This window comes from Pelodiscus sinensis, chromosome 17 (genome assembly GCF_049634645.1).
Source record: "Pelodiscus sinensis isolate JC-2024 chromosome 17, ASM4963464v1, whole genome shotgun sequence".
Classification (NCBI taxonomy): Eukaryota; Metazoa; Chordata; order Testudines; family Trionychidae; genus Pelodiscus; species Pelodiscus sinensis.
In genome coordinates this window covers 3276297-3294545 of record NC_134727.1, presented here as the reverse complement: position 1 = coordinate 3294545, position 18249 = coordinate 3276297, and the positions used below count along the sequence as shown (strand labels likewise).

At 42.6% G+C, this 18249-nt stretch overlaps 1 protein-coding gene across 1 annotated transcript; it reads left to right on the top strand.

The window, feature by feature from the left end:
• Positions 1 to 5971: 5971 nt before the first annotated feature.
• Positions 5972 to 17302, top strand: PAIP2 (poly(A) binding protein interacting protein 2). Its single transcript, XM_006115786.4, has 4 exons — positions 5972 to 6130; positions 12389 to 12548; positions 14030 to 14209; positions 16219 to 17302. The coding sequence occupies exons 2-4, from the start codon at positions 12411 to 12413 to the stop codon at positions 16273 to 16275; spliced, it is 375 nt and encodes a 124-aa protein (XP_006115848.1). The 5' UTR covers positions 5972 to 6130; positions 12389 to 12410; the 3' UTR covers positions 16276 to 17302.
• The last annotated feature ends 947 nt before the right edge of the window (positions 17303 to 18249 follow it).

Genomic DNA, 18249 nt, shown 5'->3' with positions numbered 1-18249 from the left:
TCTTGTTCTTGTTTGGCATGTTAAGCAACATGTTTACAGCAGTTGTGTCCAGTGTACTCTTGGTATCTAATTAGCTCATAACTTTTAGCAAATGTTTTTAATTCTGCTTAAGTTTTGTGTGATTTAGTATTTCATTATGATTCTTTCCTTCCTAATGCATGCACACTGCAACACAATAAATTAAAAGGCCGCTTAATGAAATGGTTCTAAGCACTTCTGCTTGTGAATTTATTATTGTTCTTTGAAGGTAATACATATGCATTAATGCTAAGATTCAAACTCCTTTAGATTTTCATGAATGAAGATAAGTGACTGAAATGTAAAGAGTAACACTTCTTGCCTTTTGTTCCTTGGCATAGGGTACAATTCTGAGAAGTGTTACGTTGTGGGTTAGGGGAGAATTTGAAATGTTTATTCTATGCAACTTTCCCAACGTCAACCAAATATGAGGGTGAAATGCTGCTTTGACATTGAGTGCACAAATCTTCATTAAATAGCACAGCCTAAAAGGCTGTCAAAACAACTAAATTTTAATTACCAATAATTCATTTTTCCATGTTTCCTTTTCAGCAAGCAAGCTGTTCTGACATTCTATGCTCTGCACTCAGTCTTTTTAATTAATTTCTGTTAATTAAATGGATTAAAATAGAGTGAAATACAAGTATACACTAGGGGCGTAAAGGGTTAACCTGTTACCCAGGAAGCATTGGCTTACTTCCATTCTTACTGGGGTAACCAGTTAACAGGTGCCCAGCCCAGCTGGAGCAGCCCATGGCGTGGTGGGCCCACCCTAGGCAGGCCCACTGCGCTGGGATTTTACATGCAATATCTTGAACACCAATTCTGCTACTAAGCTGTATCTGTTTGAATGAGAAAAGAGTAAGTCCTTGAGTAAGACTTGAGAAAAAGGCAAGTTGCACTGACATCAGTTAATAAGAAATTATCCTCACATTAGTGCAAAAGGCAACAGTTGAATGTGAGAGTCCCAGGAGTTCATGAGTTAACTTGTCCCCCACATTTTACTTCATTATTGGCAGTCACTCTGTTTCTCAAGAGATTTTTGTGGGGGTGGGGAGAAAAATTGCCTTTGGAGGAAGGAGAGACCTGATTCCTAACTGCATATGTAGTTGACTGATGTATTTAAATGCCCCCAGAGCTGTTGGTTTAAAAAAAAAAACAACCTCAATTTAGGCATCATATAGCCCTCCCAAATACAGTACTATTGTAGTGACCAAATAACCACAGCTTTTTCAATGGAGTGGTAAATTATAGCTGAGTTGTTATAGTGGGAATTATGGAATGGTCTTCAGGTGTTGAGCATAAAGGAATCTTTAGAAAATTAAAGACAATAGTGCTGTTTTATGGTGACATAGTCTAGAGTACAGATGTAAAAAAAAAAACTTAGCAACTCCACAGGATCTTGTCCTCCAGACTTTGGGCTGCATAGGCCCTGCTGGCCTCCCAGCTTCACCGGCTTCCAGCCTTTGCGGGCTTTGGGCTGCATGAGCTTCTGGGCCCTGCCAGCTTCTGGCTGACCTGGGCTGCCAGCAAACCAGTCCCCCCAGTCTGCCCCTCACGGGCTGCCACCAGCCTGTGGCAGGTTAACCAGAACCTAATAATAATCAGTTTTAGTTAACGGGTTAACTGGATAAACTTTTACATTTTTAGTTTAGAAATCAGCTATTCTAGAAATACTGTACACTGTGTCAGATTTCAAGAGTGTTTAGGAACCTAATGATTCAGAGAAGCATCTTAACTGTCTTGGAACTTTTGAAAATCTAATGACATGCTCTCTAAAGATATTTGAAAATTTAGCCCTAATGATTCAGATACCTGTGCCCTTTTTGGCTACTTTATCTACCTTATGCAGCCAATAATCTCTTGGAGTATATAGTAAAGAATTTTTGAAAATTGTATTGTTATAGAAATGTGCATGTGTCTGGCTGTTTGTCCTTCTGTTTGTGTCTGTTAAGTTATGATAGAGGAAGCTGCATTCCATATTTGGTGAATTAATTCTTACCTTTTTTGGAGTCCTTGAACAAAGTCAGGGTTTTGTTGTGCCAAGATAGTGGATTGTGCATGCAATGCAATTGTTTCGTATCAAATGGAAAGGGAGGTGTGTGAGTGAGAGCAGACAGTTATACTCACTCATGACCACGGGGGCAGCGTGAGCAGTCACTGGCCAGCAGAATGGCCCTTAAGGTTTTTTTTCCAAGATCTCTTGTCAATCAGGAAGCCAGGAATAGTGATGGATTCATTTAAATTCAGCTAGTCCTCAGACTATGAGCATTATTTGTATTACAGTAATGCCTATAGAGCCACCGCAGTGGAGAGCAGAGTCGCTTTCCCCTTTAGGAATTATACAGGTACACAGTAAGGGACAGTTCCTACCTCAAAGATTTGGCACTCTAAATAGACAAGGAAGACAAAGTATGGGATGCATGAATAATTATTCTTCCCACTTTACTGATTGGGCACTGAAATCCAAAGAAATTGGGTAACTTGCTGGAGGTCATGGAGAAATCCTTTAGTGGAGTTGGCAATTGAAATCACATCTCCTGAGTCTTAGTCCAACATCTTTAATCACAAAGAAAATGGGGAAATATTTGTCTTTAAAACCTCTTTATATTAAAAAAACATTGAATCTAAATGGGAAATTAAAAAGTACTAATGTGGGATGGTATGCTGACACTTGATTCAATATTTGTTGAAGTCAAAGGAAAGATTCCCGGTGTTTGCAATGGGTATTTTTTAACATGCTCTAATCTCAGGATCATTCGTTTTACTGCCTATGATTTATCTACTGTGATGTGGTGATGTGTTCAGGTTCTTTGGGTCAGTCTGACTCTCGTCTGTTTTAAAATGATCTTCTTTGCTCTTAATGGTGTGATTCTCTGATATGCCATAGAGAAAGTAATGATGGGTTATCTGCCCTATGCCAAGAGCAAAACCAGACAGGTCTGGAAGCACCATGTGACACTGGAAAAACCCTGAGACATTTCAGGGCTGGCTGTTTTGTTTGCACTTCAGGGTGTGTTTTTCCCCTCCAACATCTCAAAGATCTCCCATAGAACTCCCTGCACCTAGCCTCCTTTTAAATCAGTTAAGGAGTTATGTTTCTTCTTAAGGGACTTGACAGGGAGCCCTTTCAATCCAGGTTACCTATTCAAACCAGCCTACCGGTACTGAGGGAGATGGTCCCATCCAGAGGCTGTGTGCTATTTTCTTGGGGGAAAAGTAGAATTAATTTCACTGAGTTTTGAATGGATGACTGCTCATCATCCATAGTTGTTACTTTTTTGGCTACATCAGCCATGTTAAGGTTAAGAAATTAATGCCAAAAACTTTATTCCCCAGGACTGTTGATACGGCCCTTGTCATCAGTGCTATAAACTAATGCCGGTTCCCCATGCACAGGTGAAGTGCACTATGTTGTAGGGATTCCCAAAGAGGAAAAGAATGGGAAGGAAGAGGAGGAATCCCCATCAGCCTACATGTTGCTTGCTAATGCTGCCTCGGGTTGCAGTCACCCTCTCTATCCCCCTCCCACTCCAATTTGTTCTGTCTCCTTGATAGCTGCTGGAAGGCTCTTGTAACATCCGTTGGCCTTGCTCCATAACACCCGTGTGGACATGCAGAGGCCCTGTCGTGCTGTGATCCATAGCCCATGGGATGTTCACAGGCCCTAGGGATGTTAAATATCGATATAGAATTCCTCATGAATTCTTATTGCTTACTTGACTATTCTATAGTACCTGGGGGCAGGGCTAGCAGCCAGTGCACTCTGGCCCCGCTCCCGAGAAGCCCCCTGCCACTCAGTGCTGCTGCCTCTGTCAGAGGTTTCAGTGTAGGGTGCCATGCAGGAGCTGATCCACAAGGGGAGCCAGTTTAAAAACCAGCTTCCTTTGCAGACCAGTTGCCTATCGGCCTGTGCTGCTGCCTCTAAAAAAGGTTTGAGCTCCCGGATCTGGCGCAAGCCATGACTGAGTCGGCCGGCTGCCTGCCTAGCTCCTAATACACTTTAAATATAGAGCTGCCACAAGTGTAGGTCCTGAACCCATTGCAAGCCAGGACTGAGCCAGGCTTTTGGCCAGCCTACTAAAAAATTTACTTGGGGGGAGGGGGAGAAAATGTGTAATCTATGGCATTAACCTATATGCTTTGGCTTATCGGTTAATTGACTACACTGTTATATCCTTACCATGCACAGGCTGCTGTGGTTCTGCCCTGTCCTCTGGGAAGCGGTCCTGCTACTATTGCCAGCAGAACACTCTGGATATGCCCCGAAAGAACTTTCAAGTGCTACTTGTCTTCAGTGTGACTGATTTCAAGGCACATTTCCTATGTGTTTCTAGAACATTAACAGTCACATGAGCTGAAAGTTATTTACAGTGAGCAGTAAGACAAACATTTGGTAATACCCCAGAGCTACTGCACCCAGCATGTCAAGCAAGCCAGGTGCTTGTGTACCAAATTTTGTTGTACCAATGGAAGCAGAGAGATTTCCCAGGGTTTTCTCTGCTGCAGGGCTCCTGCCACCTGAACCAGGATTCCGCTAGGGCTGCCTGAGGCTTGACAGCGGGGAGCAGAAGCAAAGGCACCTTGATCTATCAACAGATGCTGCAGGTGATGCATGCAAAGCTGGCTTGTGGAAGTTTAGGAGAAGCAACATGTCAGACACATCTCATACATAAGTCTACCTCTTAGTATTCTCCCTCGCTTGTTGCTTGAATGTGGTAAGAGGCTTCTTTTGTCTGTTGCATAGCATCCCAGAGCAGGCCTGACTGAAGTGTAGTGCCTTGTAATGCCCTGTCTTGTGTGCAAGATTATTCTTTGAAGGACTCATATTTAAAAAAAAAAAAAGTTTTAGGAGGTTTTCTACAAGGTTATAAATCCCTGCCTTGTAAATATCAGCAACAAAACAATCATTACAATAGTGAGTTTGTTTCAAGAGACTAGAACAATGGCCATGGCTCTTTTATTCCAAGACCAATGCTGTTTCTAGTGTGAAAATGTTCTCATGTAAAAACATTAAATCACGTATTAACTTTCAACAGCAATGGAGAAAGTGCTGTTTGTTGAATGGTGTATGTACTTTGACTGTTTAATACATATAACCAAATACCCTCCTAGCCTGTCTTCTGTCTACTGTAACATCAGTGTACTACCTTTTCCATGCCCACCACCACCACCTCATATGGTGTTTTGGCCTGATCCCTCCAGGGTGGGCTTTTTTCCCCCCCTCAGCACAAGACTCTTCTACCCCAGCCACTACTGCACATGGCTGCAGAACTATCTTATTAAAATCACTAGGACATACTTGCTACAGGTGCTGAGGAATTGATGGCAATTGTGGGAGCATCCAAGCTAATTCTGAAGGGTTGGCAACTCCTATGCTAATGGGGCCAGCTCTACCATGGAGTTGCCTGTGTTGGTTGGTGTATCCCTGGAGCATTAAGGGCATAAGATTGAATTAATATTAATATTTCATGCCTGGAGCTGTCTGACCCGTGCTGGAGGTTTGGCTATGCCACTGCACTGGGCCCAACAGCTGCCACCGGAATCCAAGTAGTCTGGTCCCCCAGGATCCTCGCCTCCCCCAAGGAGCCTCAAAATGGAGGCCTGGCTCGCACCCCACCAGCAGCACCTGACTACAGGTCCCAGCATGCTACGCGCCCGTTTGATCCCGCCGCCTTCGTTCTTCAAGATGGCGGCATAGCCCTGCTTCCGGACTACATAGCCCAGCATGCAGCGCGGCACGCCGGAGCTGGTCGCCATTCTGCCCCTGAGCTTCAAGCGGGTAGCGCTGACGTGAAAAAGACTGCGAATCCCGGCATGCAGCGCGTCACCTCCCCGCCGGGTTTCCTTAGAGGCCCCGCCCCAAGTCGGCGCGTGCGTTGCCGGGATGTGTAGTGTGGGCCGGGTTTCGGAGCTGAGGGGGCGTGGCTTGTGAGGTCACATAGGTAGCGGAAGTGATTTCACGTCCGGCCTGGCTGTTGTGTTTGGAAGGGGAGAGGGGTGGAGGGAGAAGAACCCGAATAAAGAGTGGGGGGGCACGAGGCGGCGGTGGCGGAAGAGACCAGCTCGGAGCCGCAGCGCGCACCCTCTGCCAGCCCGCTCCCAGCAGAAGGTGGGCCGGGGGGGGTTCGGGGCCGCCCGGCCGGAGAAAGGCGGCGGGGGCCGTTCCCCGTCCCGGGCTCTGTGCGGGGGCGGGGGCTCCCTGAGGGCCCGGGGCCGAGGGCCTGGGCCGTCTAATGGCGCCTGTCTCTATTGTCTCGGGCTCGCTCCATCCGGGCACTGAGGGGGAAGGGGAGGGGGTGTCTGTGGCGGCGCGCGGGGCACGATGGGATAGCCCCCCCCCATGCACACGAGAGCGGCGAGGTGGCCTCATTGTTGGCGAACAAAGCGCGCGCGCGCGTGGCGGGGAGGAGGCGGGGCGCGGGGGCGCGCGCGCGCGGGGGGCTCCTCAGCGGGGTCCCGCGCCGCGGCTGCTCCGCTTGTCGCCCCCTCCCCGCGGCAGCGCGCCTGAGGGGCGGGGCCGCTGCCCGGGCGGCATCTCCGGGGCCTTCCCTCGCGTCCCTCCGAGCCGCCCGGCCTCGCCCGGGGCCCTTTCCCCGCGTGCCCCGCGCTCGGTCCCTGAGGCGGAGCAGGGGGGTGACTTCGCTGAGTGGCCGCTCCGGGGTCGGGCGCGGGGCTCCCGAACCTCCCAGCGGCCCCCCCCCCCCCCCCCCATAGCAGCAAAACGGAACCGGACAGGGCCGCGAAACTTGATGGAGGGGGGGGCTGGGTCGCCTCGCGCCCCCCCCCAGTTGGGAACCCCGCTCTAGAGGCAGGTGGCTCCTGTGACTCGTTAGTCTTTAGGGTGCCGCGCGCTCCTGTTCTTTCCGCTCCCCCGTGGAGCGTCTCCTCGATCCCCCATAGAAGTGTCTTTAAAATGACACATGAACTTTCACCGTCAGAACTTTTCAGGAGCGCTAACGAGTGTAGTTCTAGATAGTCCTACAGGTCATAGAAATAAATATTTCATCTCTCGGAATCTTGCAGAATTCTTGACCTTAATTTTGAGTCTGTTTTATGCGTTGAGTGAACATAGAGTTCCTTTTAATCCGGTCTAAATTTGCCTGCCACGTTTTAATTTCAGTGAATGACTCTTTGCTATGATGTTATGAGATGGCACAGAAGCTCCTCATCTATCTTCTCAAACATTTATTTTTATATAATCTAATCAAGTCTCCTTTCTAAACCAAACTATCTCAATCTTTTTAATCTCTGCATGAGAGTTAGTCTGTGCTCCTAATAAGTCTTCTTGCCCTTCTCTGAAACATCTTTCATGCAATATCTGTTTTGAGATTGTGACCATCCATGCTATTCCAGATGAAGCTGTATCATTATGGCATGAATTTTCTCTAGTCTCCATTCTGTTCTTTAGGCATCAATATAGTAAACACTAAAGTGAATAAGGTACATTGAGGTTAACTCGCTGTTTGCTTAATGAAAATTGACCATTCTTTCTGTTGTTGCATATGTCAGCTGTTCTTGGCCCCTGAGTGTTCTGCCTCTTGCTTCATAACTGCTTGGTTCCTTTCATAGCCTTTAATGAGGGATTTTTTGAAAGGGCTTTTAGAAAATCTAGTTCCTGTCATCCTTTATCCACTACTTTAGTGAGCCAGTCAAAGTACATGTACAAGATGAAGATTAACTGATCATGCCTGGGAGGAGTGGCGATATATTGCATGCTGCATTAAACACGGTGTGCTTTTTTTAATTCAGTAAGAATTGCTGAAAATTAGGCACAGTAGTGTGGGGTGCAAGAAATCCAAATTCAGTGTGTGACCTTGGGCAAATCATTTTGTGTTTCAGTTCCTACTTGTAAAAACAGTTCTCTTCCTCAAAGTGGTGGAGGATAAAACCATAAATATTTGGGAGGTACTTGGCTGTATGCGGGGTGGGGTGGGAGGGAGACTATAAATGACTAGGTAGCTCTTCCTACTTTCTCTGTATAGATTTTAATAACACAGGAAAGATTATCTATATGTTTTTTCCAGGGGGGAAAAAATCTAGGTAATTATGCTGGTGTGCAAAGAGTCAAAAGTAATGTTAAATGCAAGTTGATTCCAAACAAAAGAGGGAAAGCACTTGCCAATAGAAGGAAACGATTATAGGCCATCCTTCCTACAAGTCCAAGAAACGTCCCAAAAAACTTGTATTTATAGCAAAACAACTTAAAGTGGGGAATTTTTTTTCTGCAGCTGACTTACATTTGCGCAAATTGTGTTTATTTTTTCACAGCATAAGTCCTCCCATTCCTTGCTCTTATAACACATCAGTTCCTACAAGTGTCAGCAACTTTAGTGCAAAATGGATATATTCCGGGTGATTTATAACGGGGATGCCCTGTTCATAATTGTAGAAAGCTTTTTAATTTTCTAAATTTCTAATGGTAAACTGCAGAGTGAAGAGCAAAATAATGTAATTAAGTCATTTTTTTTAAAGGTACAAATTTAACAAGCATGTCAATTGTCATGTTGGATTTAATGCTCTCCATTTAATATAGAACTATAGAAGTTTTTCAGTAGGATTAAAAAAGAATCCAATAAGGTTTTTTTATACTGCGAATTGACCAAAAAGTAATCTCATTTCTGGCCTCATTTTGTTTCAAAAAGCCATATAGAAGCTTTGTTCATTATCTTATTCCTGATATTTAGACAAGGTGAAGCTTTGCCCTGGAACTCTCATAATCCAAGAATCAATTTTTCTGCAGCAGTCTGTGGCATCGTATCTATCCAAAGACCCACTATCTATCCAATATGGATCAGTGTTTGAGCCCTAATAGCTAATATGACAACTTTACTGAGAGCGCCAGTGTACATTAGTGTTTTTTAAGATGCTTGTCCTTGGATATAAATTACTTTTTCAAAAAACTTAATTTGATGGTATCTTGCTGTGTGCCAAGTTCTTTTAATGAAGGTGAACAAAACCCCCTTTTGTTTCATCCCACTTTTATGTCTTAGAGATGCAAAATCATAATTTTGTCTTGAACAAGTCTCTCTCAAATTACTGTGATGCTGTAGTGTCAATGACCTCATTACAACATCTGGTAGGAGGAGAAATTGGACTGCCAAGAAGGAATTCTATACACTGCTCCCTTAGATTATAGTAAATGGCGAGAACATCGCCATGAAATGCATGAGGTGATTAGATTCAAAAGTAAATATGGGACGTTGAGGTTATAATAGACAAGACTAATAGAATGTCTAGATTTAAATGCAGCATAGACAAAAACATTGGCCTTCTGGTTTTGGCTATCAGGTTCTTTGTTTTCAGTTTTTACCAAATTTTATTTGTAAGCTTTGTGGTGTTTTACAACTTCTTCAATTTTTACTGATTTTGTTACCCAGATTTTGAACCACAGTACATGGAAAATAGACTGGATTTTCTTAACCGCTATTACCTAAAGTAGTTGTGTGTTAATAATTTAGTATAAAAGAGTGTCACATTTACAATCAGAGCAAGGCAGCGAAGTGAAGATGTACGTTGTATGTAGCCAGAAAATAGTTAATTTTTGTGCCACTTTTCACTTTAAATTTTGTAATAAACATTGGTACATTCCAGGGAAATCTTAACTGAAAACGAAAAACCACTGTTGTGTTCCTAACTCAAATCAATGCAGAAGTAATGTGCTTGTTTAATCTTCATGGTTTGCCAGTCTTGTAAAAGGATCATGACACTGGATACTTTTGAATTTACACTTTGTAAATTCAAGGACTAAAATTAGGTCATAAATCTAGGTTTAAATTACAAATGCTGTTTATAACAAAGCATTTGATTTCCCCCCGCTTCTTCTCCCCCCCCCCCCCCCCCCGCTAATTGTACTTGTCAGAGTCCTGAACTCAAGAACTATGAAAGCTATCACAACTGCCTATTGCATGGAAGGCTAATGTAAAATCTTGACCCAATTCTAGAGTTAATTTCTCCTTTTGAGAATATATGCAACTATATTACAGGCCATCCTTGCTATAAGTCCAAGATATGTTCCAAAAACCTTGGACTTATAGTGAAGCACAGCGGGGAATTTTTTTCCTACAGCTGACTTCCATTTGTGTAAATTGTGGGGGGAGGGAGGGTTGTGCAACTCCAGAACAGGGAATGGGAGAACTTATAATGCATCAGTTCCTACAAGTGTCAATGACTCTAGTGTGAAACAGATGTATACTGAGGTGACGTATAGCAGGGACGCCCTGTAATGCTAAATATACTGATAGTCAGGGCTTGACAATTAGTGTAATCTACTCGCCACGCAGCGCAGCATGCCAAACCACGCGGCTGGCGAGCAGGGCTCGCTGCCGCTTGGTAAACCCTGTTGATAGTGATTTGGGATCTAAGATAAGCTTGTATTTTCCAATTAATCCTAAAAACAGTCTCTTACGTGAAATTCCTGAGTCAATGGGCTAACTATAGAATTGTCACATTAAAAGACAGTTTTCTTCGTGTAAACCAAAGATGTCTTAACTTGATCACTCAGGTGTGTGAAAAATCCACAGATGCTTGAGCAACATAGTTAAGACAGTCCGTCCCATCCCAGATGGCTGCCTCTCCAAACCCTCCAGTCAAGCAACTTCCATTGCCCCCTCTTGATTCTGGCCCATTGGCCTGCAGCTCCAGCATAGATGGTGCTAAATCAACGTGAGATTCTTACCTTGATCTACAGCAGAGCTACTGAACGTGTGGCCCCCAGGTGGGAGCCAAAACAAAAAAAATAGTCAATATAATGGTCTTCTGTTGATCTGTGTTTTAGTAGTTAAATTCCTAGACTGTCATTGCTCATTAAAAGTGCTGTCATATGGGTGGACATCGGGTAAATATTACATTTGATTAAAATCAGCAGAACTGACTTAAATGGGGCCTGTGTGTTGTGTAGTCTTGCCTTAATCTTTATATTCATGCCTGTCAGTGTGAAATAAGTTATTTGCATGTATATGGAGCCACACTTAAGTTGTGGCCCTCAGCATGTGTTTTGAGTATCATTGTGACCCATAGGGCTTCCAAAGTTGAATAGCCCTGATCTACAGTAACATCTCTTTGGGAGGTAGAGTACTTATGTTGATGGTAGAACCCTTCCCATCAGTTTAGGTAGTGTGTCTGCACAAGTGCTACAGTGATGCAGCTGTGCTGGTGTAGCATTTCAAGTGTAGACATGCCCAAAGTGGCTGGGTAATGAGAGAACCAACATTTAAAATACAGTTACTGTTGCCTTTCTGAACTTTCCCAGGTTGTCTGAGCAGCATAATGACCATCTGAGTGGGTTCATCCAGGCACATGTGGTAGTCTGTAGTTGTAGTTGAAGTTGAAATGCATTCTTGTTAAGTCTCACTTTTTAGATGACCTCCACCCTGCCGTCATCTCCTCAAAAGAAACCAGTCCCCTGAGATGTTAGCTCATCTGTAATAGTACAGGATATAGGGTCTTTCTGAGGAGCTTAATTCAGAAGAGAGGTTATAAAGGTATGTTAAACTTGTTTTTGAACACTTGCCCAATCATTTTGCTCTTATGTACAAACATCTTCGCTTTGAAAGTCATGTGCACATGTGCATTGGCATGTGCTGCAGCTACTCCACTGTAGTGTAAATGTTTACAGCAACGATGGAAGGGGTTTTTCTGTTGTAGTAAATCCCTCTGGTTCAGAGGCAGTAGCTAGGTCAAAGGACTGTCTTCTAATGATATAAGGTGTCTTCACTGGAGATTAGGTTTGCTTAAATTTTCACACCCCTGAGTGATGTAGCTAGATTGGCCTGAACATTAGTCATAGATCAGGCATCTTAGTGTGGCCGGGCTTATTGAGGGAGATACAAGGAGAATTGTTCAATTTAAATTTTAAACTCTGCTCTGTGTACATTGAACTTCTGTTAGGGCTCTTCCACATTTTGCCATTGTGGTGGCTTTTGTTTAGCTAGCAAAAGCTGACACACTATGGTGTGATGGTTGCTTACAAGCTCCGCAGCTACACTTGATTTTGTTGGTGACGAGTCTAAACACGAGGGATGTCAAAATGTGTTTATATAAACAAGTAACTGCTGACATTTTCAGTGATTACACGTTTACATGCAGAGGGAAGACCTCCCCCCTCTCCGTGTTGCTTCTGTTCTCTGCGTGGTGGGGGTGGAAGAAGACAGGTTCATGGGAGTAGGTATGCACAGGGTGCCAGCACCTGCCTGCCCCTTCCTCTCCCTTCTCCCCCCTCCCTCGGCACGGCATTTAACTGCACGTTAACGGATGAGCCATGCAGGTACACATCCCCAGTAAATACAGGCCTAGTGGTTACTAATGGTTACTGGATGGGCTTCATACAGATGTCAGACTTAAGTCTTTGATTATTGCAATTAACTTTCAGGCTTCAGATCAAAAGCTCAGCCATGAAAGATCCAAGTCGCAGCAGTACTAGCCCAAGCATCATCAACGATGATGTGATTATTAACGGTCACTCTCACGAAGACGACAATCCATTTGCTGAGTACATGTGGATGGAGAATGAAGAGGAGTTTAACAGGCAGGTAAGTTGCTTTAGTTTTCATATTGGCTGTAGGGTGTTCCATTTGTGTTTCTCGCTCGCAGTACAGACAGCATGGGCTAGTGACTGGAGTCCTGACTAGCAATCTGCAGCTCTGGGTTCTAGTATTGAGTCTGCCACTGGGTTGCTAATGTTGGGGAGGTCTCAATCAGTGATTTTTTCCCCCCCCATCAATAAAATAAGTAACTGCCTGTCTTTTGATGACTGGATGAAAACTACTGTAGAACTACATTTTTATTTCATAGCACAGAGTTGCATGGAAATATGCTATGTATAAAGCTGTCTTCCACAGCGTAGCTTACAGGGAAGAACTGTGGGTTGGAAGACTTTTCATGAGACCCTTTGGGGAGGGGTTAATCTCGTCGGACCAGGTTACAGAGTATATAACCAGGTGAAATGTGCCTACAAGTGCACCATTGGCCTTTATAACATCACCTGCAGAACCCTGCTTGGTTATGAGACTGTTGAGGTAAGATGGTTAGAAAAGGGGAGTTGGAGACCCCTATATAAGCACCTAATACTTTCCTTTGTAGAAGATTTACCTCTTTCTTGAAGGATTTACACCTGTTTACAGCAGGCCTCTGAAACTCATAATCTTTCCAGTGATACCTTACATGTGAAATCTGGCATAAATTGTATGTTATGTCATTCGTATCCTACATATTTTCATAAGACACAGAATGTTGTGTCATAAGAGGCCTCTAAAGTCTTGTGTGGAGAAAGTGAATGAAGAAGTTGACTTTTACATAACACAGCCAGGGATGAAATGTAATGGCCAGCAGGATTAAAATGAACAAAAGGAAGTTTCTTCACACAGTGTACAGTCAACCTGTGGAACTCTTCACCAGGGAGTGTTATAGAGACTAAAGTTATAATGGTGTTTAAAACCTCCCAACCCCTAGATATGCTCATGGAGGAGTGGTCCATCAGTAGCTATCAACCAAGATGCTCATGGATGCAACCCCATGCTTTGGTGTGTCTAGCCCCCAGTCCACTCAGCAATTGCCTCTTCTCTTCGTTCCTTCTGAAGCGCCTGGCATTGGCCATGGTTGGAATACAGGATAGTGAGCTAAATAGGCCATTGGTATGATCCCATAGGGTTGTTTTATGTTCTTATGATGTGTCCCCAGAAATTCTAGTTATACACGTGGGTGTGTGCAGAACCAGTGAGGTCATGGTAACTTGCAGTGCTCGGCCGTGTGGCTGCTCACATCCTGAGTGCAGAGTTAACTCAGCAGTGGAAATAGAACATTGAGCAGTGAGTCTCAACTATTTGTCTTTGAGCAGAATATGCAGCTTTCTGTGGGCTGCATTCACACAATATAGACTCTACCTATATGTCTGTGAGTATCATGTGAACATCCACTGTGCGCTGATTGGGTGGGAGATATAGAACCACTGTATACACGCACGTGTCACTGTATACACAATGGTACTCTTTTTTTCCCCCCTTTTTAACTTTAGATTGAAGAGGAATTGTGGGAAGAAGAATTTATTGAGCGTTGTTTCCAGGAAATGCTGGAAGAGGAGGAAGAACACGAGTGGTTTATTCCAGCTCGGGACCTCCCACAAACAATGGATCAAATCCAGGACCAGTTTAATGACCTCGTTATCAGTGACAGCTCATCACTGGAGGATCTGGTGGTATGTTTCCTCTTAGCTTGTTCTTAGTTAACTTTGTATTTGAAATTTAAATTAAAAAATTGCCTTCCCCAAGTCTCTGCAAGCCTTGACTGGTCATGAAAATGGCTAATACAACAAAGAGCAACAGCCATTTATCAGTAATATAAAGGCTCTCAAGCTTAGACCCCATACGTAATCCAGATATCTTTCATGTGATATGTATGTGTGTTTAGAAAATTTCAAATGATTGGATACAGTTCTGTTTTCAGACCAAAAATGGTATGGAATGTGATAAAGCAGAAGTTCTGTGGGATTGTCCATAGAATAGCATGGGTGTTTGGCATAGTCCATGCCACAAATACTAGTGCTGTGTGGGTGTAGATACTGCTTGGCAGAAATCACTATGTACTAAATGAAAGGCAAAAGGTTGAACATGCTGACCGAGTGGTATGCAGTGACAGCAATGGCTTAATTCAACAGCTCTTGTTGCATACAAAATCTGATGTACACCCAAACACAAAGTTCACTATCCTAGAATTGGACATGTCGGAAATAGTGCTGTAGATTGAAATAATACAGCCCAGATCTTGTTTGCAAGAGATTTTTAGAATGTTTTGAAAGATTACCTCATTTGTATTGACAGTAGCCAGTACCATTTAATTGTTTTGTTAGCCCAACACTTTAAAATAGGTACAAATGACTTTTATTTGTGGGTGACTTATCATGCCAGGAAACACACATTTTTTGCACAAACTTAGTGTAAATCTTGCTAACTCTCCTTTACCAGTACTTGGAAGTATTTTAGGAACTGTACTTACATTTACAAAGATATTGAAATGCACTAAAAGTACACAGAGATGTTTCAGACTGTACTGTTAACCCAGAACAGTTAATTTCAATAAGCAACTAGTATAAAATATCTTAACCAACAATCCCAAAAGCAACATGGCAGTGCTGAGACATACCACACTGATACTTATGACAGCTGCCACTTCATGCAATGGCTACTGACCCATGAGAAAAGTACACAGGGTACATTCATTAATGTCAGACTTACCTAGAAATCTGACAGTAAATTGGATGCTAGCTTGACCCTAATGCTACTGATCAACTACACACTAAACTGTTTTACTAAAATTGGTACTTCACAATAAGACTTGAAAGAAGAAAATTAACTATATGTAGCTTCAAAGCTAACACATCTGATTCAAGATAGCAAAACATATAACTGTCCTAAAATAGAAAGTGGTAACACAAGGTGCTGGTGAGACAACTAATTTAATGTGTAAACCAATTAAGAGGTTAAATAAAATTTGTGTTCCCAGCTATCCCAGTCTGTTAGCTTCCTTTTTTAGGAAATACATGGAAATTTTGTGTAAAATGAAGTTTCTCTTGTCGGCACCATAGTTTTAAAATTCCAGAATTGTCTGGAATTAGGGTGATTGATTATGAAATAGTCAGGTGTAAGTGTAATACTCTGTTTAAATGTAGCTCTTCTTTGAAAGAAAAATCAGCCAGTGGATTAAAACTATTTAAGTTGAACATCTAAAATAGTGTATTTGTTTATGTTGCATAACTGAATGTGTCCACAAACAAATGTATAAGGCTTGAGACCATGTGCCATTTGTCCAGAGAGGATCTGACTGAATTAAAGCTCTGGCATTTTGGCTGTGTTAGGGAGATGACTGGATTTAATTTACAGCTTTTCAGGTAAAGTACTGTGTCCTTAGCATTTGTACAGTGCCTAGCACAATGGGACTGAGATTTGATTTGATTGAAGCCTCTAGGTGTTGGGGCTTTTTAAAGACACTAAAAGTGAATTAATAGCTCTGCTCTTAGCATGTCATGATGAGCAGGTGAAGGGTTCCAACCCCTTTGCACTGAATATAGTATACTGAAGAACCCATGCTAAAGCATCTCATTTTAAACTTGTAAAGGGTAGCTCTGAATAAGGCTGTTTTTGGTCAGAATATGAGAGATGAAACCACAGCATTACTTTTAGTAAACTGGAAATGTCTCTTTCTCCCCAGGTCAAGAGTAATCTGAATCCAAACGCAAAGGAGTTTGTTCCTGGGGTGAAGTACTAAATATTTGAGTAGACTGGGCCCTCTTTTGGTGGATGTAGCACAATTTCCACACTGTGAAGCCAGTATTAGAAGATTTAATTGTAAAAGCTCTCTTCTCGTCACTGTGTTACACTTATGCATTGCCAAAGTTCTGTTAGTCTTGCATGCTTAATAAAAGTGCTGAGACTGTTATTAAGTAAAAAGCTGTCAAAAGTTTAATGAAAACATAATTGGACCCTGGCTTTCTGTGAAGGAGACAGTGAGGTAAGAAGCACCAGTCAAGTTGAGACAATGTACCAAATTTATGAAAACCTCTTGCAGACTCTGTCTTTTTAACAGGATTTAGGATTTGACTAAGGATGGTCTGTTACAAAAACATGTCAACTGGTGTTAATTTGCACCTGATAATGCCTTAACTAAAAGCAAGGTTATCTGATCATTATGCAAATTAGCTAACTTTCCGTTTCAATTTCAGTATTTTTACTAATGTTAATTTTTCCCTTATCAAGAAAAACTTTACTTCATGCTCTTTTTGAGAAGTGTGAATAAACTGTCATACCAGACTTCTACAGACCTGTACAGAGTCCTAGATCTCAGCTACTGAACTAACAAATAAGCAGTTGGAAGAAATTTCCTGTATTTACAGTATGTTATCATGTTACAAATGTTTATTTCACTTCCTAATTACATGTAAGGAGCTGTGAGTTTCATCACAATTTCTTCCAAGAACTTGGATACATAGCACACTGTCTATGTAACTTCTAGCAAATGATCTTACTAGAGCTGGATTTAACCAAGAAAACTTTAGCGTTAGTGATTTGAGTGGTGCTTTTCCCTTGCTTTGTTTAATCATCACTACACAATAGTCTACAGCACAACAATTTTTTTCTTTTAATAAAGCTAGAACAGTTTTGGCTTCTTAAACTTCATATTTGGGTAGGTTAAGCTGCCATACGTGTTCAGTGTGAATAGTGTTTAAGTTGAAAATATTGTAAAAAAATTATATTTTTTCAAAAATATTTAAAAAAATAAATAATAGTAGAAATGATTTGGTGATCGTCTCTTGAATATGCACCCTACTCAGACACATGCACTTGGCAACGTGAGGAAATGAGGAGGATGATTCTATACCACTCCAGGAAGAATAGTGCTTAAAGTTCTAACGAATGGTACTCCTTAGAACAAGTCCCATTGGAGCTGATATCCGATTTGCTTTCCCTTTCTTCATACTGCCTTGGCCAGCTTCCCCTATGCCTATTTCTCATGCTACTAAGTGCAGGTGAACTTTGTCTTGACTTGCAGCATTGCAAACCCTGCTGTAGCCAGTGCCCAGCTCAGGGCACCGTTTGAAGTACTGTCTAAACCCGAACCTTTCAGAAGCTTTTATGGCCCAATCCGTCCTTGCCAGACTTTGGGTGTTGAACACAAAGCTATTGGAAAACACTGGAAAGGCCTTAAATCATCAGTGTGGCTTTAGTGAGTAGTTTCAGAGTGTCGCCAGAACAGAGAGGGAGCCTAATTTTCACTCTGCGGACTTGCTTTGTTGGTGCTCTTAATGCTGAAATATCCACTGAACAGACTTTCTTGGAGATGAACCAGAATCCTTTCCTTCTACATGTATGTGCACTTGACAGTGCCAGATTGTTTCCATTCTCATCTATTGGATTGCTTCTGTTTTTAATTTGAGGCATGTTGAGTAGCTTAGTCACACTAGTGTTTTGTCATCTCTATGCACCCATTTGTATTACTGATCAGCAGCTTTGATATTTACTACATTTAGGGCAAGAAGCTGCTGCCTAGAGGAATCTCTGGCATTTAGGAGGGTAAAATAAGTTTAATTTGACATTCTAGTATAAACCTACATTATTGGAGGCCATGCACAATTTCAGGGCATTTACCAATTCTAGCAAACTAGGCTTGCCAGTTTTAAACTCCACCCACTGACCTCTCCAACATCTGACAGATGTCGCCATTTGCTATCCCTGTGCCCTTCTG

Excerpts from the sequence above, each read along its gene's own strand:
- PAIP2 (XM_006115786.4), top strand. The coding sequence starts at position 12,411 with ATGAAAGATCCAAGTCGCAGCAGTACTAGCCCAAGCATCATCAACGAT. Across the intron at positions 12,549-14,029 it reads AAGAGGAGTTTAACAGGCAG|ATTGAAGAGGAATTGTGGGA; the intron begins GTAAGTTGCTTT and ends TTTTAACTTTAG. Across the intron at positions 14,210-16,218 it reads CATCACTGGAGGATCTGGTG|GTCAAGAGTAATCTGAATCC; the intron begins GTATGTTTCCTC and ends CTTTCTCCCCAG.